Source organism: Neopelma chrysocephalum, unplaced genomic scaffold (genome assembly GCF_003984885.1).
Source record: "Neopelma chrysocephalum unplaced genomic scaffold, ASM398488v2 Primary Assembly neopelma1_43, whole genome shotgun sequence".
NCBI lineage: Eukaryota > Metazoa > Chordata > Aves > Passeriformes > Pipridae > Neopelma > Neopelma chrysocephalum.
In genome coordinates, this window is record NW_020897702.1 from 5,758,288 (window position 1) to 5,784,894 (window position 26,607).

The 26,607-nt window shown below is 38.7% G+C and overlaps 1 protein-coding gene across 6 annotated transcripts in view; it reads left to right on the top strand.

Moving 5' to 3' along the window:
* ATP8A2 (ATPase phospholipid transporting 8A2) overlaps positions 1-26,607 on the top strand; it is a 329,286-nt gene that overhangs the window by 170,230 nt on the left and 132,449 nt on the right. For all 6 annotated transcript variants that reach the window (XM_027677856.1, XM_027677860.1, XM_027677858.1 and 3 more), the window contains 2 exons: positions 654-837; positions 4,960-5,070. In XM_027677856.1, coding sequence (XP_027533657.1) covers positions 654-837; positions 4,960-5,070 — 295 coding nt within the window. The remainder of the gene's footprint in view (positions 1-653; positions 838-4,959; positions 5,071-26,607) is intronic.

The following is a 26,607-nucleotide window of genomic DNA, read 5'->3' on the forward strand; positions in this document are numbered from 1 at the left end:
CCTCAACTCATCAATCCAGCCTGTCCAGATCCCTCTGCAGAGCCTTCCTGCCCTTGAGCAGATCAACACTCTCACCGAACTTGGTGTCATCTGCAAACTGACTGAGGGTGTCCTCGATCCCCTTACTGAGATCACTGATAAATATATTAAACAGAAGTGGTTTAATAATAAGGTAAGCCTGCGGTACCTTTCGCCAAACCATTGAAAATGTCTCTATATGTATTAGTGGTCTTTCTTCTCCTGGATAGTGATGCAGTGTTGATAGCAGACAGGGAAGCCTGCACCGTTAATCTGGAAACTGTCATAGCTGAAGACGAAACTCACTTCTCCAGTGTTGCAATATAGCATCACTGGTGTATGTCAAAGAGTATTAGGAGGTGCTGTGGAAGGAAAACAAAACCTTGAAATCTTTAGTATCAGTTTGATCTCTTTTGCATCAAATATGAGCAAGTAGAATGTAAAACTATTTTTAAAGCTACTTTTTCCTTCTGAAATAGTTTGGCACAAGTTCTGAAGCGTAGTTAGTTGTTGAATAAAGAAACTTCCCAGCAACTGCCCTTTGATTATTTCTAAATGTAGATTACAGCTGTCCTTTTGGGAAAGGCACATAGCTTAGCATGTGAGAAACTGACACCTTTTTCTTTCCTTTTCAGAGTATCTCCTCTACAGAAGTCCGAAATAGTAGACATGGTCAAGAAACACGTCAATGCCATAACACTTGCCATTGGGGATGGTGCCAATGACGTAGGAATGATCCAGACAGCTCACGTTGGAGTGGGGATCAGTGGCAATGAGGGCATGCAGGCAACCAATTGCTCGGATTATGCCATTGCACAGGTCAGATGCAAAAAAGAGCAACTGCCATATCATCTTGTCAGAAATGCACTGTGCAGCAATGTAGAGCTTGATGGCTTCTTCTCCCCTTCAAACTAGAAGCCTCTCTGCTTGTTTCCTTTTCAAGGCACCTGTCTAAAACATATTTTGGGAATATTTTGGGAATTTGTTATTGTTCTGTATTCTTCAGGGCAAAGCTCCACCTCTCTTCAAAGTTTTAGCTTCCTCCTAATAGCTGTGTAGTATCTTGGTTCTTGAGTAATCGGGGGAAGCACTTTCTGTGGTGCTTGTGTTAATATGCTTTTAAGTAACTTATCTGTCTTGATGCAAGCTCTTTTCTCTTACTACAAGTAGGGGTTATAACCAGGTGTGTGAGAGTTTGGCTGTTTGGCAGTTCTTAGAGGTGTCTTCTCCTTTATTTTTGTTCCCCTTACCCCTGTGATGCATCCAAGAATTGGTCACAGTTCTAGAGGGCTGGACAGCATTTTCATTTTACATGTGTTATTTTGATTGTTATTTGGGTGAGTGATCCCAAACTATTCCATCCAATTCAGCACTGATTACTTGAGCTAAAAAGGAGAGTTAAAAGCCTTTTTGCCTTTTTTATTGTATTACTGAAAAACCAAGATGTAGAATAAAGACTTTAAAAAAAAACAGAAGAAAGGAAGGAGATGCTTCAGTTGCTGGACATCTTTTAATACTATTTACAGCTGAAATGCTCTGTGTATGTGTTTGAGACTGATGAAGGGCAAAAACAGATGGAGCTGATGGAACAGAGATCAATCCACTGTCTCTTCAGTGATCTCTGAACTTCAGCTAATATTCCCTTCTGGCAGGATGTAGGCAGATTTGTTCTACCAAGTGACATAAAATACTACCATCTTTTGTTAGTTTCAGTAGCAGGTGATGTTTTAAAAAGGTTTGGATAAGTGCTGTTTGCACAGATAACTGTTTATTGTGTTAACCCTGCTGAGAAGCAAAGTGGCACTCTCGAATTGCTGCTCTGTACTGCAGTCAGATGAAGCACACGCAGGATCAGGTTTGAATAACTGAGACCTTTCACCAGATTTATCTTGAGAATTTTAGGCAGTTCTATCAAGTACTTACTCTGTCATAAAGAGTTACTTATTTCAAATATATAGCATTATAGAGAATGCCAAAATCATTGTCCATGGTATCTTGTAATAACTTTTTCATTTTTAATTTCTGAGGATTATATGTTGCTTCTGCTGTAAAATTTAATTGAATGCTCTTTACTTTGATTTCCTCAGATCACTTATTACTTTTATTTTAATAACTAAGCATAAGCAGTGAGAGTTTATCCATAGAAGACCCTACACACTGAATTACTTTTGTGTTGCAATAGCATTAAATCTGGAGAAGTAATTCCATGTTCATGTGTTGCTTCTGCATTAACAAAAACCCCTGTATTTTGGTTTAGTGTTAGAATGTGGAAGTTGCTTTTGGTTTAAATTCCAGTCAGTGAGTTACTGAACATAGGAATGAATCTTTTTAGTTCAATATGAAATAAAACCTGGTCACACCAGCACAGAATTGTAGCTTTCAATAATCACTAAAACACTGTGGAACTGTATTTTTTGTGGTTGTGTAGAAGTGCTTTGTGCGATTAGAAAACATATAAAGAAATCCCTCTTGTAAGGGAGACTAATACTGTGTGGTAATGTGTGCTTTAAAAAAAAAGTGTTCAAAAGAAAAACTCGATCTCCGTGGAGTATGTTTCTTTCAGCAAAGACATATAACTCCCACTAAAGCGTTACTGTATGTGCATGCCTTGAAGGCAGAGTATGTTCTTATTGAGTAATTTAAGACGACCACTCTAATGTAGCATCTCATGTTCAAATGGTATTTCAAATGCAGTGGTGCCAGAAGTAGGCACTTATAGAAGAGAAAGTCTCTATATAGGCTCACTCGGGATTCCAGGGAGAATCAAAGCATAAACCAAACAAAAATAAAAAGCCATCTTGGGTCTGACTCAACTCCAAATGGCTTCCACAGGTGCAAGGAGCATCTGTTTGAATCATCCTTTTCCCTTGAAATGAAATGGTACCACTGATCTCTATTTAGAGAATTCCCAAATCAAATGATCTAACTGTTTAGTGAGACAGTAATAGACTTTAATAACTTTTTTCCTCAGTAACTAGCTTTATCATCTTAATTCGGAGAACATCTGGTGTCTAGGGACTGTTCCCTTTTCTTAATTAGGAAAGCTGCCTTCTTCAACAAATGTTCTTGTTTCAGTTTTCTTCTTTGGAAAAATTGGCTTGTATTGAGGATGCATTTTCACTGTCTTAAAACCCCCCAGCATGCCATCACCTCACCCTTCAGTCAAGATGGAGGTATCTTTCTAGAAGATAATCTCTGTATGAAAGAAGTTATGCTAGAGTCGATATAGAGATGACTGTGAAAACTTACACAGACTGTTTCACAGGAAGGCTGGCCAGATGGTCGTAATGTTCCCTGCTGATTTAAAACTCTCTAAATACAGGAGTGTCCAAAGAAGGGCAGTGTTGTAGTAGAGCCCCTGTCTGTACTGTTGCTCTATGCCAGTAGCTGTGTGTTTGCATAATTTCAGCATCAAAACAAATTTAATTCTTTGCCATGTTGTAGTGGAACTCTTCACCAGTGTGAGCAGGCTCAGCGCGTGATTTAGGCTGTACCTTCCTTGCTGTGTTCTGCAGTTCTGCAATGCACTCATTTTCATGAGAGCACAGATGAGACAATTAATGGTAGGATTTTTCCTTGCCCTGAGCTCCAGAGAAGACTACATCCAAAATGGCCAATCCTTAGTTTCAGCAGACAAGTTTTCAGGGTGTGTCCAACTACTCTCTACAAGAGGTTTGGGGTGACTTTTAAGGACATAATGGCAAGTTTCCCATCACCTCTGATGTGTTTTGTTAGTGATTTTGATGAGGAAACTTGTTGCTGTCCTGCATATTAACTTGAGGTATTAGGTGTCTAATAGGTCAGCTACTCCTTTGTGAGTCTCACAGTTTCAGCCCTGGCTCAAGTTGGGCAGAGACTGAACCATGAAGCTTGGTTCATTTTTGTTTTCTCTCCTTCTTTACTGGTATATCCTAACAAATCTGAGTTGCTAATGCATGGGAGAGGGGCACAGGATTTGTGGTTCAGTGATTTCAGTGCTGGAAAGCATGGGAGCAGAGCTCTCTCTTGACAGTCCTAACTCATTACTTTAGCTTTCAGTTTCAAATAAGTTTTAGTTGAAATAAATGATCTAGAATCTAAATTTAGGAAGACAAGCTTTTCCTGTGAAGTCACTTTGTGGAAAAGGGAGCAAAGCAAAATAGTGGTCCCACCTTACTGTCCCAGATGCCTTCAGGTACACACGTGCTGAACAGTAAACACAGTCACCAGTTTGAGCTGGGGAGCTGGACAAAGGAGGAATGCTTCAGGCCGTAAAAAAATTGACTAACAAAACCATCAGTAGAAAATTATGCATTTCCCAGGCTGGATTATGAGACTGGTTCTATAGAAGTTCCATTTTCAAAAAGGTTGAGTTTGAGCTGTATCTGTGGTTCAAACTAGCATTAAAAGGTACACATTTGTGCAAGACTTATTTACTTGCCCTTTTTGGCAAATGCCCCTTTCTACATATATATATATATATATGCCCCTTATACAATATTTTAGGTGCTTTCTATAACACATGATCACATACATTTTGTATGCTGGAAATGTTAATGTAAATATCTATTCTCTGTAAATGACTCTATGCATCTCTTTTCCGTTTTTGTTCCCCCTTGTGCACTTTATATCATTTCAAGACACTTGTAATTATTAGACTCTTCATTTAACACAGAGAAAAGAGACTCTGAACCTTGTAAGCCCTTGAACTGTCAGAATGGAATACCAGTCAAAGACTTCTTGCTGATACAAGCCAGTAAAGAACACTTTAAAACATTCAGAAGGATGCTACCTGTTTACATGTTGTTTTTTGCATATACGGCTAAGCTATTTAAATTTGCACTTGAATAGCTTTCATATCTGATTTGAGGATTTTTTCCTGAGGGCAGGGATTTACTTTATTCCATTTTTTTTTTTTTAGCAATTCTTCATAAATGTGAACACTTCTTTTCTGTCTTTCAGTTTGCCTACTTGGAGAAGCTATTGTTGGTCCATGGTGCTTGGAGTTACAATCGAGTTACCAAATGCATTCTGTATTGCTTCTACAAAAATGTGGTTTTGTATATTATCGAGGTAAGAGTAACTAAATGGATGGGTCTTACTGGTGCTTACTCCTCAAATTCTCTCTTATAAAAAGCAAAACTCATCCAAATGGATTGAGCTAAAATAATGGGTTTTTTCTTCCATATTTAACAACTTAAAAATCAGTTTCTCTCCTCAGATTTAGTTGACTGTAGTCTTGTAACATTTGTAAAAGGAAAAATGAAGGTTTCAGAACAGAGAAGCCTGGGATATGAGATGTCAGGCACAAAGTTAATTTCTTCTGTACAAATATTCTTATTGAAAGCATCTTTGTATTCATGGAAACATTTCAAGTAGAGCTTATATTTATAAAAACTTGAATTTGGGGCTAATTTAAATCAAAAGTTTGTTTAATAGAATTGGGAAAATCTCTATAGATAAATAGTAAACCAGGCAAAATGATAGCTGTTGTTTCCAAGTTACAAAGACTGTAGCTTAGCTGGAACTGAAATTAGTTTGCCTTGTTTTTTGGAAAGAGAAGACATAATTTTGCCCTACAGTGCCAGTGAAATGATAAAATCAGTCAGGTTATTTGATTTCATAATTAAAAGGTAACTAACTGTCTTTTGAAAATTAATTGCCTGAAGATGTCAAGTAGTGAAACTGGATTTTAAAGAGAGCTGAATACTGTTATTACCATTAATACATTGCATTTCAGCCTGCTTAAACAGGAGTGTAGTTCTCATGCTGCAGAATATAGCCTTGAATTTAAGAAGTATCAAGAAGGGATTTTTATCATGTGCTGTTGCTTAGTTAGAAACACGTGAGGAACTTGAACTCAGTGGTTTGGTCAGTTGAGTATCAAGTGATCACTTGGTACAGCAATTTCCACAGTGTTCATCACTTTTATCAATATAAGTCTGTGTGTGTGTGTGTGTATATATATATATATTAGGTTTTCTGTTTCTTTCTACAGTTTAGCAGCCATGAATGAGGTTGACAGATAGGAAAATTGCAACATTTAGAATTAGACAGATAGTTATATCAGTTACAGGAGACAGTGGGTAAGTAATGTATTGCTATTAAATAAGTCCTATAATGGTCAGTGTGTGTATGTCTGACTCTGTCAGGGTTTGATCAGCTTTTGTGCATGATGTTAGACTCTTAGAGAACAAATACTTTCCACTGACTTGTTCCATTTTTCCTGTGCCATTTCTGAATTAGCTGTTGGTTGTTAAAATTTCAGTACAGATCACTCTACTGCAAGAGTTATCCCACACATCATGTTTTTAGGAATGTTTTTTACATGCTGTTGGAGATGACAATAATATTTGTTATTGTGCAAAAGGAATATAAATAATTTTTAAAATTACTTTTCTAGTGGGTTTCTTACTGAGTGTGGCAATTGCTGGGGTTTTCCCTGAATTGTTCAGAAAATGCTTAACAACTTCACGATTATGTTCTATGATTCTTTTCTCCATTTGAAAATCAGTGTGCAAGTCCTGCTTCTAGCCCATTGTAGCACTGTTTGTCTTTGCTTCATTTACTGTAGTCTGACAGGTAGATTAAGTTCTGCATCAAATGTTGTATGGCTAAATTATGCTTTCCTATTGAGCGGCTGTGCAAGGGGTTGAAGACAAGTGAACGTCTCTGGGACCTCTGGCCAGAGATAGCTTAATCATTTTACCACAGGGAAGAATTTTATTAGCCAGATATCTCTGTATGATACATGCAATGCAAGTCTGCTCTGAGAATGTGGGGTCAGATATTCTCTTCACTGTCTTCGTCTGTGTTCAGTTCTTTCTGCAAGCTGTACTGAGGCAAAAGAGCTTTTGTGTCTCCTGAGTCTGTGACTAAGATCAGCTCCATCAACACCTGAGCACTGAAAAATATGTTACAAGATCCAGCCCTGCACCTCAGTTACCCCTCTGTGCTTATGCTGCATAGAAGTTGGGAACAAGTTTAAGGCTTAAGGAGGGGTAAAATGACAGAAGTAATCTTGTAGTCCTGCAGCAATGGGAAGAGCTCAATTTGGTTTTAGTCTCCCTGCTGAGTTTGCTTTATTAGCAACCTTAAGGAACTTCCCCTCCAAAACTGTATAAAACCAGCCAAATTGCCTGGAAACCCAAGAGATACCAGTTTTGGTATCCTGGGGATGCAAGGGAGAGAGGAGAGATCTTTAATTCCCTCCTTAGCTTTGCACAAGGAAAGATGAGTTGTTTTGTTGTCTACTGTGAGGCTCAGGAGTGCTGATCAGTTTGTGGTATGGAGTGATGCTCATGAAAGTGAAGCTCCACAAGGGAATAAATCCTTCAACTTAAATGCACTTCTGCACTGTTGCACAGCTGTGCATATGGTGCATTCCTGATTATTTCCCAGTCCGCTGGACAAATTTAATATCTACCTTTACTTTCTGTTTGGATGTGTGGTGTATGGGGAATATTCTTTTAGCATCATAATGAAGCAGGGATTTGAACATGAACTACTTTCTAAGCGTATCTTCTGAAAGATTGTACTGAGTAAATATTTATACAGTTGAATCAAAAAAAACACATTGTGAATATAACTGTCAGTTATACCTTTGTTACTGTATCTGTTTTATTTCAATGAAATTTTAACACCTGAGGAATAGATATTGTAAGCCTTACGTAAATGGGTTTTGCAGCAATGAGGCACTGGGGCTCTTCATAACTTTTATTCCCTGATACTATCCAAACACCAGAAGGAAGAGGTGGTGCTCCAGCTTAGCATACAGAACATCTGGACACAACTTGCAGAGGCATGCATTAAGATTAAAATTAAGTTAATTAAACAACGATAAATGCTTGAGAAGAACATTGCTGTCTCGTTTCCTAGCATCCCAATGTTGGTATACTAAAACCCCTCATACACTTAGAAGTTCATCTTGACACCGGTCACTCTTATACCCAGGGTATCCAAAGTGTTGCATCTCTGAAACATTAAATTTTATCAGCTTTTCTTCAGGTTCTGGGTTGAAATACGGATTTTTGTGGGAAAGATACTCAGGTAACTGCTATCATGGGCTTTACTCCTGAGAGATGCTGCAGGGTTAAGGCTGGTGCTTACCTTCCTGCAGTGGCTTCTTGTTTGTGGAGAGATAGGCCCAGGAACTGTTTTCAGCTGCTTTGATGACTAAAATGTACGCCTATATTGGGACAATTTCATATAGCTGGAGAGGTAGTATAACAGAAGGCGAGCCTCATGGTTTAGTGATTGCAGGGGAAACAGAGGTGAATATATTTTCCCTCTTGCTTGATAAGGCCCTCCTAATATTTTTCAAGAGGTGAATTTTAAGTCATCAGAGTAATAAAGCCCAGTGAAGTCTGAGAAGATTTTTGTCTTGGCTTAACAGCTGTGTTCCATTCCTTTCTCTGGCTGATCTCTCCTTTAGCATTTCTTCATCATTGTCCTTCTGCTGTTCTCTTGATTTCTCCCCTTGATTTTTGAAAATACAAAACTCACTGAAATACAAACAAAAAGCAGAAAGAGCAGCAGGTCCTGGAAATGCAAGTCCTTTTTGATGTGCTTCTTAGCCTGAGCACTTGCATATCACTATTGCTGAGGTGCTTTAGGGTATTAAGTTGAGGTTCCCTTGCTTAGGGAGTCACGAAGAGGGGTGCAGAATCAAAGCTTTCCATCCACAGAGCTGATTGATACATTAATTGCTGCTGCTTTCCCACTCTTGACTGGCCATGCTGGTTGCAAGGGAATCTACAAGTATGGCTGCAGCGATGAAATACAAATATAAAGCCCTCTCTTTGGTGTCCATTCCTATATTTCCTGTGTCTGGCTGCAGTAGCGCTGTACACTAAAGCCCTTTCTGAGGAAAGCAAACCATTCAACATCATCCTGAGGCAGAAGATCAGTGACAAGGTTATGGCTTTTGAAGATTTGACAGGCAAGTACCTGGGTATCCTTACAAAATACCATTTCATTTAATTACGTATGTACCTGGCTTTAAACTGACTAGTGAAATGAAAGGTCTGTTTCACATCTGTTGAGCAGATATATTTCACTGGAGATGACATAAAGTTGTCCTGATGGTATCAGAGCTTTGAAATATAGCTGATTTCAAATGTAAAAGAATACAGGAATATTGCTTTCATGCCATTCTTGGAGAAGTAAAACACAGCAAGATCAAAGATGAGATCAGAAATATCAGGTAAGAGTTTAAGACCTTTGGGAGTGGTTCTGTGGAAACAGTAACATGGAAGATAGCTTTCAGGCCAACACAGTGTGCGGGAAAAGTGTGCTCAGTACTTCACTGGAACATGTTAGTTTTTTGAAATGTACCTGATATGAAGTGCTTTTGTATTATATATTGCAGAATGAGTTGGGAGTCGGAATAGGTGGTCCCAGTGTCAAGGTCTGGCAGTGGAGGGCCATGGCAGAGAAATGGATGACAAGTGGGAAGGGGAGAATATAGCATCCATAACCTTATGCTGCATTATTCTAATTTCTGCCTTAAGAATCCAGAGATGAATTGTAAGGCCATATTGGAAAGCTGTTTCTTTGTGGATCCTGAAAGGGAAATCTTAATATGTCAGCAGTGTTAAACAAACAAGATAAGTGCGCTAAAGAAGAAAACACCAGGATCATAATTTTTCTTCTAGAGTTGAATTTTCGAGTTTCAAAAACTCCGAGTAAACACAGTTTATAGATAAACATGCTTTTAAAGAAGTGGTGGTTTAGTGAGTCAGCAAGGTCTGGCAATGAGAGCTGTTAAGTGCTCCACACACTTAGTGGTCACCACTTCAGATGAGCTGACAGCACAGGCTGCAAAAGCTCACATGAAATGTTGCTGCTTAAGACCTTTCATTTGTTTTTCCTGTTGTCATGGTTTCCTGTCAATCACAACAGGTATTTTTAAAATATGGAAAGCAGACATGGGAATTTTAACTCTTATCCAAATGGTATGCAGAAATGAGTGTATCTGATATGTTAGTAAAAAATATACAGCTCTAATGCTTTGGTGTGCTTATCCCTGATTTATGTAATCTGAATTCTGCCTACATCCCTGTGCTTTCTGTTTCCAATTGACTTTGCCGCTCTGAGGTTGCAGCCAGGCAATAGAAAACCAAGCATGGGGATTTTTGCAGTAAGTTGAGGACTGAAGCTCAATAACTGTTGTCATATAAAGCAACTTTCTTAAGAGATGAGAGCAGTATTTCCCCCCCAGTGTTAAATTAAGGATAAGAACATCTGGTTGCAAAATTTTCTAACAAGGATAACAAGAATACAGGCAGCTAGCTGTCTTGTCATACTTATTTATTCAAATTATTCAGTTGCCTGTTCAAATACTTCAAATGCCAAGAGGCATTTAATAATCATTACTTCTGTGTTCATATACTCAGTTTGTGTGGTAAGGTTAGCACAATGCTCTGATAATGATGAAGCAAAGGATGAATGTGTATGTGACTTCCATTTTACATCATGTGGGAATCTAGCCTTTGGATTCTCACAAATGCACGTCTATCCTGAATAAGTAAGTTATCCTCCATAGACAGGTGCTTTCAGGTAGGCAGAAGGTGGGATTCAGTGTCCTTAAGATCGGTATCAGGTATAAATTAGGTGCCTGAGAGAAATGTATGTAGATTACCTTTATGGATGCTCTGGACTCATGGAGAGCAGTATGGGACTGGCAGGTATGTCACAGGACCTGCTGATGACCATCACCTGTCTGAAGCACCAGTATTAAGAGGTATTAGTGAATCACTAGAGAGCACTCCATCTTCTCTGAAAACTAAATTGACCCAGCTATGTAACGGCTGGATTTGAATTTTTCCAACCATTTTTAAAAGTCGTGGAAACTATCAGCATTGCTCTGAATTCATGAATGCTGCCTTAATTACACCCTACAACCAATGCAACCTGTAATTTTTCAACACTCCAAATATAAATAATAATCAGGTTCCTTAGCATGGTCTGAAAATCTCTGGGTGAAACACCCATCAGATTTATTACATACTGCAGTAGATTACTTCAAGAAGAGATCTACTGTGACATTTTATTGGACACATAATACGTTTGAGAGTGCCTCGATCAGTTTACTGTGTACATTTATATGCATAAGAGGTATATGAAAGGCACAGTGATTTTTTTTTTCCTTGGTAAAATGTATGCTTAATCTGGTGTGAAAGATCTTAAATTCACATTTGGTGGGTTTATAACAATGCAATGATAATGCTGTTCTCTAAATTTGAGGCCATTAAATGTAAAACATGTAGTCAGTGTGTTCATCATTAGCAATGTGTTCATCAAAGCCAGAATCCTGTTATCCGTAAAGTTTTAAAGTTTAACTATGTCACTAATAAAAATACAAGTTCATGTTTAGAAGGGAGATAACCTAATGTGAGGAAACTTTTACTAGGGAAACTAAACCTATATTATGAAAGGTAGGAAAATTCAAACCTAGGGTTTTTTTCATCGCAAAACCAGCTTTGGAATTCAAGTGTTCATTGTTCTTAATTTGAGCCCCACTCTCTTTCCAAAAGCTAAAAGTTTCCGTGTAAAATGTAACTCCTCTTATGGCTTTGAATATTGACTTGAAAAACATTGGCTGCTCCACCTCAGTATTGGATAACCCATTATTTTAATAAAAATAAAGGGAAATGAATCCTCCTTTCACCTAGACTAATTCAGTGCATGTTGTATTACTTGTAGGTACAGAGCAGGCTAAATTTCAACTTTGTATTGATGTTAAAAGTGCAAATAAACCTCATCAGGGAATTACCTGTGCTTAGCACATTCATGCTGAATTTAGCAATGTATGCTCTGCTGCACTGAAGGGAACAATTTTGAGGCAGTTTTTTTAAAATCCAACATCATAGATACATAGATGCATATGTGGTAATACAGCTATTCACAAATACTACCTTTGGGCCTGCACTGGTTTTCTTTATATTTGGCCTATACCCGTATAAATAAACTTCCTTTAGTAGAGACATTATTCATTAGCATAGGAATAACTGAGAGCAGAGTAAGGTCCTATGCATCTTGCATGTGTGGAGCAGGGGTTTTTGTCTGTTTTCCTTTTCTGTTAAACAAACCATGGGGCTCTTATGCTGAAGGTGTGAGGATTTTTCCATTTTTGCTTGTACCTCATTGCTTAAAATAGCAATGTTCAAAATGCATTTCTACAACAATTTACTTGCTTTTCATTGACTCATAGAGTATCCTGAGCTGGAAGGGACCCACAAGGATCATCCAAGTCTTAACTCCTGACCCTGCACAGGACAACCCCAAGAGTCACACCATGTGCCCAAGAGCATTGTCCAAGTAATTGAACTCTGTCAGGCTTGGTGCTGTGTCCACTTACCTTGGGATTCTGTTCCAGTGCTCAACCACCTTCTGGGTGAAGAACCTTTTCCTAATATCCAGCCTAAACATCCCCTGACATAGCTTCAGGCCATTCCCTTGGGTCCTATCGCAGGACACCTGAGAGAAGACATCAGTGTTTTTGAAAACGGTAATACACATGCTTACAAAGGAGGCTGAAGAGGACTTGCCCTGGCACCAGTGACTGCTGACAAATTCTTTGGTGTAGCTTTGAGGTGCTCAAGTTAAAATGGCTCTGTAAACGTGCATATTCTGTGACTTAATACAACTTGGGAGACTTGAGTCTTCCAGGGGAGAGAAAAGCAGAATTACTTCTACTCAGCTGTATCTGCTGCAGCTAAACTCAGAAGTTATCCTGGTATTTAAAGACATTGCTCAACCTAGGTGTGAAGAGGGGTTTGCTGCAGTTTTTTGCACAGGTCTGTGTAAAGCATTTTTAGGTGATGACAGAGAGTTTGGAAGTGTTGCAGACAAGGTGAAATACTGATTCACAAGTCATGCTTTTGTGCAATTTCGCAATAAGGAACTTAGCTTGGAGCCCACATTTGAAAATGTGTGGTGGCTTGCCTGTGAGCAGTCCTACTGAAGTCACTGCATTTTCTACTTCCCTGCCAGTTCTTTAGAAATAAAATGAGTTTATTTGTCCCAGGCCATGTGCTAGGATACTGTTTGTTGTGTGCACACAAGAAGTGTGCTGGTCTGCGTGGGCTGTGTTTTGCTTGACTGAACTGAAGTCTGCCTGACTGCCAGCTGCTTGCTTGTGGTACAGTAAGGCTATATGACTTGGTATTTCTTGAGCGTAACTCGAACATAACACTGAAACATTCTGTTTTGTGTTCAGTTTTATAATCTTGAAGCATTTTATTCATGCTTTGTCTCTTTGTTCTTGGCAAGTTCAGCAAAAAAGCAAGCCTTACCTGAGCTCCTGTGCTACAGCAGTCTTGTTGACGACGTCTCCCTTGTAATTTTTGGTAAGGGCATTTCTCTGGCATCTTTAGAGGCACCACTGGAGTATATGTTTCTAAAGGTCAAATTTTTAGTGGGTCCTAGTAGTACAGATGTATACAACTGATGAATTCATAGCCTTTGGTGTCTTAATGCTGCTTCACAGACAACTCCAAAAACCTTCTGAATGCTAGCTCAGGAATATAGGGTCACCAAATTTTTGGAATATAAAATTTCTTTCCAGTATCTGTGTTGTGAACTGAGCTGGTCCTAATTATTTTGAGGTTTCTTGGGTTTTTATGCTCATGACCCAAAGAAGCTAGGGCAGAGAACAAATCCAACTGAATACAGATTCTACTTTTAAATGCTGCTAGAAAATAATTTTGCCATTTCACTTGGATGAGCACTAATGATAAAAATACCTCTATCCAGTTTCACTAATTAACCACTAGAGATTGTTTTATCTTGGGATGCATAAAAGGCATCTGTAACCTAGATTAAATGCATGCACAGGATTTAAAATAAAATGTATCTTGTGTTTGTCAAGGAAAAAATCCAAAGTATAGGTTTGGAGTGTTTCTTTGCTTGAGTTCAAGGTCTTGAGCCAAATTTTTTTATTAGAGCAGGGTCAGAGGTAAAAAGTATACCATATCCTCCATGATCAGTCTGCAGTGTAAATCTGCAGCAGCATAGGTATCAGTTTGAAACGTGCTTTTACAGCCTCTTCTGCTGTAAAACTACTTCACTGATTTGACTGTATTTCACCCAAGGGATATCTGCCCTGCAAGGAGCTCTCTGGCTGGAAGCAAAAAAAAAAAAAAGAGTTGTTATCACTCAATGCCCTTGAGAGACTCCCTTCTATGTGGGAATCCTGGGCCACTTAATTGAATTGGCATTAGGAGGCGTTGGCCTGTGTGACAGCACACAGCTTTGTAACAACTTTGAGTTATCTGTCCAAAACAGGTTATCTTCTCATTCTCTGTTGAGATGTTGAGTCAATGCAGATAGCTATGACTGTTTATATGCTTTTGATTAATTATGTGCTCTAGAGAGCATGTGATTGCTTGTTATATCTCCTTGCTTTTTTCAACAAAACCATTTACATGTTGAAATTCACTAGAAATAGCAAATTATGCTATCGATAGTATTACTTCTGAGTTACACTGGCTGCCGCAAGAGAGGAGCCCCGAAGAGAAGATACAAGGACTCCCTGAAACAACATCTCAGCCTTGGCCATATTGATCAACATAACTGGTCTACTCTGGCGTCCAGTTGGGAGGTCTGGAGACACACCATCTGTAACGCTGCCGTTTCTTTTGAGAACGCACACAGGATCACTCTTGAGGAGAAAAGACAACGCAGAAAGAATTGTGCCTTGCAGAATATACCACCTAAGAGGTCTTTCTGCTGTGCCTTTTGCAACCAGATTTGTCTGTCTCACATTGGCCTTTCTAGCCAGCAACGCACTAGTAGCAAATGTGGTAGAGCCCTTCCCAAATCTTTGTTCGCGAAGCCTAGCCATGATGAGCACAATCTTTTTAATTGAGTCTGTTGCAGCTCCTGCCCGTGATATTCTAATGACAATTCACAATGTTATCTGTTACTTCTCTTCTTCCTTGCTATTTTGAACCTGATTCTTTTTATGAGCCATTGCAATTTGAGTGTAACTGCTGTGAAGTAAGGGCATCCTGGTCCAATGGGGTTTTTTGATATTTCTTAGCCAGGATTCACAGCTCACTGTAATGAGGTCTGTGTCAGACAAGGGAGAGGAGATTCAGGACCAATACTTAAAGGCTGAGGCCACCATTATTTTAACACACATTTGTGGGTATACTTGAACGTGGAATATAAACATCAGTAATCATGGGCTTAAGCTAAAACCCCAAAACTATACCCCAAAAGGCACAGGGGCACATTCTGTGGAAAAACAAGAGCAAAGTGTTCTTGGTGCATTTTTAGGTGTATGTTACAATCCATTTCTGTTCCAAGACAAAGACATGGAGAACCACTGGTGGCTTCATACTTTCAGAAGAGCGAAGGAGGTCAAAACTTGGTCTGCCAGCTTTTAAATGTGACAGTTATTTTGCTTTCTTTCTTCTTGCTGGATTTCTTTCCTTAATTACTTTTGCATGAGTGCATTTGGAAAGTGAGAAGATGGAATATATTAGCCTTAGCTGTATCTAGCTTCTGCAGGATTCATTGAAAGTATATATATTTTTGTATGAACTGTATAAATATTGTGGGTGTTAGAAAAGAAATCTAATACTGTCCTTTCTCATCCAAACCCAAATAATGCCATCTTTATTAATAAATGACAATGCAGATTGATTTTGTTACTGTTAACTGATTAAAATATGTAGACAGCTCAATAACAGCAGAAGCATAAGGCATCAGTAGCCAGTAACGCATGAACCTCTCAGCATTATTTGTGATGATGGTTCCTGTCAAGTTCAATTTTGGTAGAAAAGTGAGTCTCTCTTTTGGGTTTACTAACAGTGTCTTGACCTTTTCTCCCTTTTGTTGCCAAGGTGTGACAGGTGTCTGGAGCAGCTAAGCAATATGACAGTCAGCCTGTGCTTTGTGTCAGCTGTTATTCATTAGACTTAAAAATGACATGTGGTTCTGTACTATTCAGAAATGTGTTTATGCCCATTAATACATCCTGATTAATGGACAGTGTATGGATAGACTATTGAGTTGCTCTACTTTTCCCTGGTTTTTTTTTTGTTTTGTTGGGGTTTTTTTGTTGTTGTTGTTATTGAATATGTAAATGCGCGATATCTAGGAAATTTCAAGCTGTGACTTCAATATTGGCATTGTTAATCCTTGTTTGCCTGCTGCAGTCTGCTTTGGTGCAGTGGGTCCATCAGCTTTCTCCACTGGAAGCTTTGTGCAGTGCTCACCTTCAAGGTGCCACTTCCCTAAGAAAGTCCAAATCCTTCCAACTGTGTCATGGATGTTGCTGTACCTATCACTGGGCTGTGCTTTCGCCATCACTTGAATTCACAACTGGGCTGTGCTTTAATCTGACATTAACACGCACTGCCATTTAAAAGGGCAGTCTGGTCGTCATTTCTCCCTGGGAGTGTGTTCTTTCCCCTCATTCCTTGCCAAGGCATTAGTGCTTGCGCAGCTGCAGGAGAGGCTCTTGAAGGTTAGAATTCACCTTCCTGATGCACACAGGAGTCCTTGGACAAGAGGAACGACCAGCTCTTCTCTTAGAGTTACAGACTTTTGTCAGACTTAAGTGTGCATGTTATTTTAGTAAGCTAAGGTGGGAGCTTTTGCATGTGTATATCTGCAGAAAAGACAAAAATTTTTGTGAGGTAGAGCAAATAAAGGGCATGAATTGGTATTCATGATATCCCTAGTAATCGAATGGCATAACTGCTTGGGGACTTAAAATCAACCAATTTTCCCCTTTTGGGCTGCCTGGGTATCTGTAACTCAAAGACATCCCAAAGACGGACCTGGGTAAGAGAGAAGGAAGTTGAGAAATGGTAGTTGATCCCAAAGGCACATCTGAACAAAAAACCCTTTCTCTATGTCTGCCATGTTGTTCATGTGCATAACAAAGCTGTGATATCTCAAAAACTGAGAATGCATTAGAGACCATAATTTTAGCAAAATATATGCACAATTACCAGATTTTATGGTGTGTTATTTGTGGCATTGTAGGTGTGTGAAAGTCTTAAAGAATGTGTGTTAGGCCATCTGGGCAACAAGGAGGAGCTGGCTTGTGCTAAAATACAAGGTATTTCTGCAATGGAGGAGTGATAAAATGATAGCAATGAAAGTTCTGGCAGACTTTAGTTCTTTGGAAGCAGTTACTACTATTTTTTAAGCAGTTTCTAACTAATGCTGAGTCGAAATAAGAAAGTGGTAGCGGTTAATCTAGGGGAACAAGGAGTAATGTTACCTAAAACCAGGATAGTGCTTCAAGGGATATGAGACATGAGAGTTGCCATTCTCTTCAAGTTGATTGATACTGCTGATAAAGAATTTTAGGGAAGGCATGAGAGGAAAAACAGGAACACTTTAAAATATGGCTTAGGATTGGAAATCCATATATATTTGCCTTTTGGGAATGTAAAAAGTTACAAGTAAGCCTGGCAAGCCCTCCATTCTTGGACTTGGAGAAGAAAGGGGAGTATGTGCTGGTGGTCTGTGAAGGGTCTCTGTGGGCTTTATAAAGCCCAATTTGGTTGTGGGGGGAAAGGAGGTGCCATATGGATAGGCACAAAGCTCTCCCCTTTTAATTTACCTCCCTTCCTGAGGTGAAGGTCTGTTGTCTCTTCATCAATGAAATCATTACCTTGTTTATATTTTAAAAAGGATAACGCACAGACTAATGCAACTTTTAGCATGCTGATTTTGGTACCTATATACATTGCTGGTACCTACATGGTTTATAATGAGTGAGACTTAGTTCTGCTTGCTATCAGGATAGCCACACTCCCTGGGAACTACTCATGAGCATGAAGAACTGTCTGCACAAAAGCTTGATGTTAATTTTTTATTTTTTTAGTCTGACTGTTCCCTATAGAACACGTCAGATCAGTAAATTATGATCTCCTGAGAGCTCTGTTCTTGAGAAACTCAACACAATTCCTCTGGTCATTGCCCGTCACTCTTCATGTAGCTGACTGCATCATAATCTGAGTGTTGGTGACTGTTGTTTCTGGGTGGGTGTTTTAGTTGTGTTGACTGAATCTGTCTTCCTACTTATTTTACTGCAGTGTCAGTGGGGAATCATGCTCATGAGATGTTTCAGGTGCTCTCTTTACCCACGCTAGTATTCACTTGAGATTGATTACTAAATTTCTTATTCCTTTCTTATGAAGATGCAAATCTACAGATTTGCATTGCAGCCTCAAAGCAGCAGTAAATTATACAAATTCTGGGTACAACAAACTCTACTTGGGGTTGTGCTCAGGCCCTTAGTTAAATTTCTCATTTGTAAGGAAAATTGGCGCTGCATACACTCCTGTAATATAAAGTCTAGTAGTACTCCCACATCTGCTGTCACATTAAAAATAATGAAGATAGATAAAATATTAATTATCATATTTCTCCATTTGGAGATATAGCTGGAAGCCACTCTGGTGGGCAGGAAATATTTGCTGTCTTTTGTTTGAACAGAAGCAATTACTATTCAATTCTAGTAAATGGGGACAAACAGACTTTCACCTGCCAGGCTTCAGTTATTTCCCCCTCTCCCACTGGCATCAGTCACATCAACTCCTGTAGTGAGTATGTGTCTCATTTCAGAAAGCAGTTTTGGCAGATGACTTCCTGCTTAGCAGTATACAAATAATGATATCCTAAAAAAACAGCATATTGCATTTAAATAGCTCCTGCTTCCATTGCAAATATGAAGTTCTCCTGGCCTTGGCTTGTGCAGTTTGATACTGAGATCAATCTTGTGTGATAACACTGTAAAAAGTAAAATTTAAAAAGTATTAGCAAGTCTTGTCAACACTTCTGGAGCTGGTGTAAACTTTGAGTTGGACACTTCCTCCACTGGGTGCCCGGGTCCTGTAGCACTGTCCCCAAAATAATTAATTATCTGTTTTTGCTGAATTGTTCTGGGAAGTTCCATACCTGAGAAATAATTTGAGGTAATACCAGCATTGTTCAGGTGCTTGCTGCTGCAACATCTGAGACTAATTGCAACTAAATCAGGGAAGAATTAGAGGTTTAAGGCATTTTCTTAGAAATGCACATGTTGTTCTGTAGCACTCAGGTTTTTTTCCTTCCAGTCCATGAAAGGCTTCCTTCTGAATTGAATGTGCATGTTTGCATGTGCACCACCTGAAGGTGTCTTGTTTTACCAGTCATAAAAATGTTTAGTGTATGCTATAAAGCAGAAAGGTACTTTTACAGAAGTTGTCAGTCACAGCTGTTCTACTGTGTTGGGGAAGAGGAGTAGGGCAAAAAAAAAAGGTACAAGTTGTAGTAGTACCAAAATGAAAACCAACTTACAGGTTTCTTTTTAGTATTTCAAACAGCTGGAAGTTCAGCACAGTTCAGTTTGAGAATTAATAGCTTAGTATATTCTATTAATGATAAGTGAATTGCAGCTATTTCCTGAAAAGCATTTTGAACTGACTCCCTTGGATGCACATGTCTCTTTGTATCCTTGATGTATTTCTCAAAGAGGAGCTATTTCTGTGTTTGCATTACTCTTGCCTAAACCTGTTTCCCAATTTGAAATCCCCATTGTATGTACAGTGGGAGACTGTATAGTTGCAGTGTGTCAGACTTGGTAATTCCCAATATCCTCGTCTTTAAAAGAAACCAGTTGTTAATGAAAACCTAAAAGGAATAGAGTAGAACAAGGGTATTGCAATTAATATTTTCAGTATTTGAATTTGAGGTGGTGGTTTCCCAAGATCTGAAACAAGAATTACTTCGTGAACTTTGTGATATGAATAGAATCTTCTAAAAAATATCTGTAGCCTTAGGAAAATTAATCTGATGAAGCCAAATCAGTTTGCTCTGTGGTATGAGTGTAAAATGTTGTTACTTGGTGTAGGAAACAGTTAAAAAAATTAGGGCATCTCTCTGTTTCCTTCTTTCCTAGAATGACAACTTCTTTTGCATCAACAAGTCATTTGTGGTCATTTCTCCATTATGTTGATACCTGCTTTACATTTGCTTTACAGGTGCTGTGCACTGGTGACACATCTCTCAAAGCTTGTCTGCCTATCTTTCTGTCCTATTTCTGGACATTTACCTACACCCAATCTCCCTAGCAAAGAATATAAAAGCCTAATGCACCTGAATATAAGAATATAATAGCTTATTCCATAATGTGTTTCAGTGCACTAAAGGACTTAATCAATAATGTTCAAAACTGACAGCTGGGGAATGCCTGAAGGATGACAGATTGTCACTAGGGATGATACAGGATGCACTGTATGTGCATTTTTAGTAAGAATGAGTCCCTCTAGAGCCCAGGGGTCTTAGGAAATGCAGGAAACTTGAAGAAAATGCCATCCTGGCTAAATCCTACAGGGAAGTAAGCTCATTGCTGTGTGTGTGGTAGTCTCTGTCGTGTTACTGCTGGTCACGATCAGGAGGATCTCTAAACTTCTGGAAGGTGTTTTCTAGGGGCTCATGGCTTTCGTAATAATTACATTGATTATGAACGCAATTCAGAAGTGTAGCTTACGCATCATTGGCGTTGATGTACAAATGTCAGTCTTTCCTATATGAAGGAAAGGTACCCTTGTTCTGCAGTTGTTTGTTCTCTAGTTATTCATGCTGGCCTACCACAGGTAATCTTTTATCACATTATTTATGTGTTTTCCAGTCTAGATAGCCTTCCCTGAAGTGCTTCTGCTTCTGTTGCTTGGTCTTTTACTCAGAACTTGTTATAAAGTTGTTAAGTATTTACATGGTGTCTTGTATAATTTGTTTTTATAAAATATGAGCACTGAAAATGTAAAAGGGAGTCTTTGTATTCCCCTTTAGTCTTCGGTTGCCACGTCACTGCAGAATTGAGAGGTTAGAGTGAAGTCCTGATTCTTTCTCAGACTTGATCTGTTCGGACCTGAAGACAGATTTGCAAATTGCCAGCTGACTGAGATGGGCCCTTGTTCAAACAGGCAATTCATAAGCTCAGAAAGGGAAAGATTAACACTCATGCTTAAAGAAAATAGAAGAAAATAAGCAAAGCTGTATTTTCAACTATTTGAAAATATGAAAATACAGTAAAATTATTCTTATAGCTTTTCAACAGACATATAGCAAAATGCTTTTATTAAATAGATTGTAAGTTATACATATCATATATGGTTCGCTTTTTTCTTAATTGATGATTTATGGCATGGGTTTCCAATCGAGATGTGTGGTGTATAATACAATATATATACTGAAGTTTTGATTTGAACCTGATAACCTGTATTAAGTTTGATCATGTGTGGGTATTAAAGGGGTTTACAGTAAGTAGGAATCAATCATAATAAATGACATATGTTAATACCAAGTTCTAACTCTGCTCAGTGCCCACAGCATTGTTCTGATTTGAAGTAACCCATTGCAGTTAAATTGAGCACATACACACAATTGGCTGAATTTGATTGCCTGGCTGTTTACTGTCTGTTTTCAGGATACCACACAAGATCTGAATACTGGAGTCTTTAAAAAATGAGGTGTCCAAAGTTTTCAACTCTATCTGTCAGACATGGTAAGGTGAAGCATAGAAGACCTTTAGAGAAAAGACTGAGAGGAAAAAAACACCTTTAAATCATTGCAGGGAGAGCTTCAGAAAAGCAGAACCCAAATCAGCGCGTCTCTTTTCAAAGCAGCATATGTAGGCATAGCTGCATGACTCTAAGTTCATCTAAGTCATGCAGCTAAAGCCCCATGCAATGTTTTGAAAATGTAGGAAATAAAAATGATCTTAAACCAAACATCTGGGCTTTTATCCAGTTTTCTGGTGATAACGTCTGAAGCATGCTGTTAATAAAGCATCATCCATGGGCTAAATTATTAAACTATAGAACTCTTTGCAGAAGGCTTATAAGTCAGTTTTATTTGAAAAACAAAACAAAGGAAAAAAAAAGCCAAAAGGTTCTGTTCACTCTTCAGCAACCACTGCTAACCGCAGGGCTCTTTTCTGTTTGAAATACATTAACATTTTTCCCCCCCTTCATACTTTTCAAATGTATTTTTGACTTCTTCCCACAAATTCTCACAGGGTACCCATCTCAAGTCCATGTTCTGCTTTTAATTTTTCTGGTAAGGTGCCTTCTCTTTGGTTTCTTTGTCTCGGGTGAACTTCTGTGCAATACAGGTGCCAGGGTGGGGAAAACCCACACCTTTTCAGAGATGAAGACACTTCCTTGTCCTTTGTATTTTGATGCTGACTGTAAAGTAGTGATGTTAGTAATGCTTTAGAAGCTTAATATTAAAAAAATTCTTGATAGTGAGGAAGGTGATCTAATTAACTACTGCTATAGAGGAAGGTCTTCATGAGCAAGGTTTGGTTTTGCCTTCAAATGCCAGCAGCTAAGCTGTGTGTAGTTGAGAGGTTATTTTAAGATTTCCATAAATATGAGTAACGTGATCATTACTATACTGTAGTCTCAAGTATGTTATCATTTCATGTGTTACCAGTTTTGACAAAGGTTGTGTTTTGTCTTAATATAAGCATAAGAGGAATTACTAAAAATGTAATTGTGAAAAGATGAGCTACTTACTTTGTTGTGACTCAACTGTCTTTTGTGGCTTTTTGGAATACTGGAATTTAATGAATTCATTGTGATATCTGTAATTTTGCCAAGTTGATGGCAGTGCATGCAGAGCAGGCTAAGAGAAATATGTCTGCAATGGCTATGGCAAGTAGGAACACTTCGGTCTTGAGAAGTTGCATGCAGTATGCTTTAATGCCATACTTGTGTGTATGTTTTCTTAAATTAGCCAAGGTATAAATTATTTTGCGTTACTGGATTTGCTTCAGTGTATATGGTTCATCTTTGGAAGACATTGGAATTGTTGGTTATAACTCTAAATTTAGTGCTGTGTTTAGAAGAAGCATTGTGCGGTATTAGAAATAACCTTGAAAGGTTTTTAAATTTCCATACAAAGCAAAACAACTTTTCTATGGGCTGCATGTTACACCTCTTGTGAGAGACCTTGACACTGAGTGGAATTAAAACTTGAAACTACCAATATTCACTTTTCTGGTAATTTTTTGAGAAAACTAACACAGCAGTTTTGAGTACAGTATCTTGTTTGAAATATGATTTATCCTGCAGATTTATCCATGAGAATGAGTTGATTTTACAGTTCAGTAGTATGCATATGTATGTCATACTGTGAACTTGCCATATCAAATGAATGCCCTTTATTTGTTGTGTAGGTGCTTTGTTCTTAGTTTTTTTAATCATGGAAAACTCAGAGTTCCCAATGCGCAAAAGTAGTCATATAAACTGGTTTCTTCAGAGAAGCACCCTGTTACGTGAAAAAGGACCCAACAGTAGCTCTGGCAACTCCTCACTTCCTTAAATCTCTGGTCATATCTCTAACAGTGGGAAGAAGGGAGAAGCTTCTGTAGAATCTAATTACACGTTTTCTTGTGTGAGGTCTGTTTCTTAGTATCTGAACTTGAAGTCTGGAAACATGTAAAATGGTTGCACTGTAGTTCTGGGATCAGGGTGGTGATTTCAGCTGAAGGTTGAAATAACTTGTGCTCTGTTTCAGAAGCATGAATAATACACAAAAGAGGGCATGTTGATTAAGAGGTAATTCAGATGATTAAACCTAAGCTGCTGTAGTTTTTACTTTAGGAAATATTTCTTAACTTGTCAGATTCCCTTCCTCTCTAAAAGAAAATATACAGTAGTCTTCAATTAGGACATTGTAGCATCTGAGCAAAAGGAGCATGTGTTCATGCTAGAACCTGATACTAGTAGGACAAAGATAGAGGATAACTCCCCAGGAATGACTGAAGGCACTGAGGACTAAATGTTTGCATGTCAGCCCCTTAAAAAGGACCTCCAGCCTAGCGCAGCCTGGGAATTACAAGCGTCATACAGACAGCGGTTCTGAGGCTGGGGCTTTTCGTCTGTGTTTTATTTTCAGCACTGATGGGAAAAAAAATCCCCAGCTGTGAATGGCAGCTTCTGAATGGCAAGATCACTGATGCAAGTAACCACTTGCCATCTTAAAGTGATCTGAAGAGCTGACATTATAGCAGTGAAAATGGATTGCATAGTGTTTCTGGGGATTAAGCAAGATAAAAAGAAATTTTTTGTTTTATAAGCGTTACTTATATTTATAATTTACCTGAAAAATGCCAAGTTTACTAAGGGTAGAAAGTCTGACATGTATATTCTGGATGTATTTCTCCAGAAGTGGTTGGATGTGGCTGTATGTAGTGGTACATTCTCAGTTGTTAAAATTGAGTGACTGAGACAGATCCCAGTGTAAAGTGGTTTAAAGTTTCTTCTAATATTTGAACAGTGCAAGCAAAATAATAAGCTTTTTCCCCCACCTTTCAACCTTCAGAGCTGAAATCCCCTAACAGTGAAGCAAAGGCTATTTCTGACATCCTCTTTCTCCTCATATAGTTATCCAAACTATAAACAAATGTTCTCTTGCCTGTCATATGGACTTGTCTACACAAGGAAGTTACAGTGGTTTAACTGCAATGTGATAGTAAATCCACTTAAATTGGTTCCAAATGTTCTGTGAGCACTCTAAGCCTGATTTAAACTGAAATGATAGCCTGGATAGTTTGTTCCACAGACTTAAAACCTGCATTTAAAACTGAATTAATTGTTGTGCTGCAGCATGGTAGACAGTCTTAAATGAAACATTAAGTTGCTGTCTGTTGTGATATTCCATTTGGAGTTGAAATGACTGTTTCTGAGAAAGTGCTCCTGAGAGACTGGAGGCTGGGAGAGCCCCATGCAATACAAGGGTGACTTGCTTTGTTTAATTCCAGATAGGTCTCTGGTGTCTTTTGAGGAAGCAATAGCTACGTCGTGTTTTTCAGTTTTTCCGGAGAGCTGACTACCAGGCTTATAGATGTGGACTGGTTTGTGTCCACGTTGCTCAGTGCTAGCACCTGGAGGAATAGTAGGGCTGACTGTCTTGTGGCCCTTTGTGCTTGTTCTGAGTAGGCCAACTGTGTGGGGTTTTTTTTAAAAACACTTAGAAGTGCTGGAAAGAATGAGATTTGTGTTTGTAGCATTAGTGAGGTCTCGTGTTGTGGATATAGGGCAAGATAAGAGGATATTTGAGGGTACTAAGCCTACCAAGATAGCTTAAAGGACTACGTGTGTTGAGGGTGACAGTTTTCAGACGAGCTGTGGGCCATACGCAGTGAAAGGCATTTCATAGCTTAAATGCTTTTGCCAATGGATAATCTTTCTAATGCCTAGATTAAAAGGCTACTTCTTTTACCTCTTAGAAGCATTGTTTAGGACAAATATTTTTTCCCCATCCTGGCCCCAAAAAATGTGTTGGTGATCTGGGTTACCACTCCGTTTCATATATATTGATCACTAGCCCTATTTTCTAGGTAGAATTGGTAAAAATCTGTTGTTACACCAAAGTATTCAATATTACTAATTAACCAGCTGGTCAATGCCTCTCCACAAATTTCAAGATAATCCCTCAACTTCACTTGACTCACTGGTGTCCTGTTCAATGCTCCTTTCCCTTCTTAGCCAGGTAGGTCCTAAAAAATAAACCTGTCAGCTGCTGCACTATCTTGATTCATATCAAGGCTTGCACTTGAGCTCATTGTTTTGAACCCTACCTAAAATTCCTTGTCAAAAGGTGTTGTGTTGTAGGGGCTAAAGAGGAAACAGGAAAGCCACAAAGGAGTAGAGCTGTTGCAAGTTACTACATAGGCAAGGCATGTAGCATATCGATAAAGATGGATATTTCCAGATACTGGGTGATTACCTGGAAACCATGTGGTTCATAGTCTTCCCTAGGGCTTGGCATGCATGCATGCATGCACTGTTAAAAATAGGCACCAAGGTGGGATGAGCCATTTGTTTGAATGTCTTGATACTCTTACACAAAGTTAGCATTTGCAGTTCTTTGTGGAATTGAGATGCTCCTTCAGGGAGCTGAGCCCTTTCCCAGTAACCAAGATCTTAGGAACACTGATACATGCTTCCAGGGAGGAAAGAATCTGTGACATATATGATTTGAACAGAAGTTTCCCCATACAGCTGATTACTCTTATTTTCTAGGCCTTCAATTTACATAATATGCTGTAATGGTTCTTTTTTTATTTTATTTAAAGGTCTTATTCCGTCTTCACTCAGATGTTAAATGGCAACATTCTGCACCAGGAAGAGCTACTTTACTAAAGATGTATGCTGTTCCTATCTAGAATGAGGGGAGAATGGAAGAGAGGGAAAACCATAACGATGATTTAGTTGGGCAAATTTTCATGTAATAGATGGTTTTTATACAGAAGAATGTCTTTTGGAACCTCTGCTGTGTTCAGAAGAGTTCGCTGTCCCAAGAATTCGTTAAGAGGGGGTAAATATGCATCTCCCCAGCATTCAATTCATTTGGCTTGCAAATAGAACACATCTATTTATGGCCTCCTGCATTCTTCAGGTGCTTTTATGCACCTGAATCTAGTTCTGAAGTACAACTACTGTTGAAGGACTAGAAGGGATGTGTACAGCAGCTAGATCAAGTTAATTGTGGTATGGATGTTTTCTGTACATATGTCCCTGCCTCCCATTTTCTTATCTAAGGTATTTTTCCTAGCTACTTTGATTTTTCTTTGTACACAGCTAT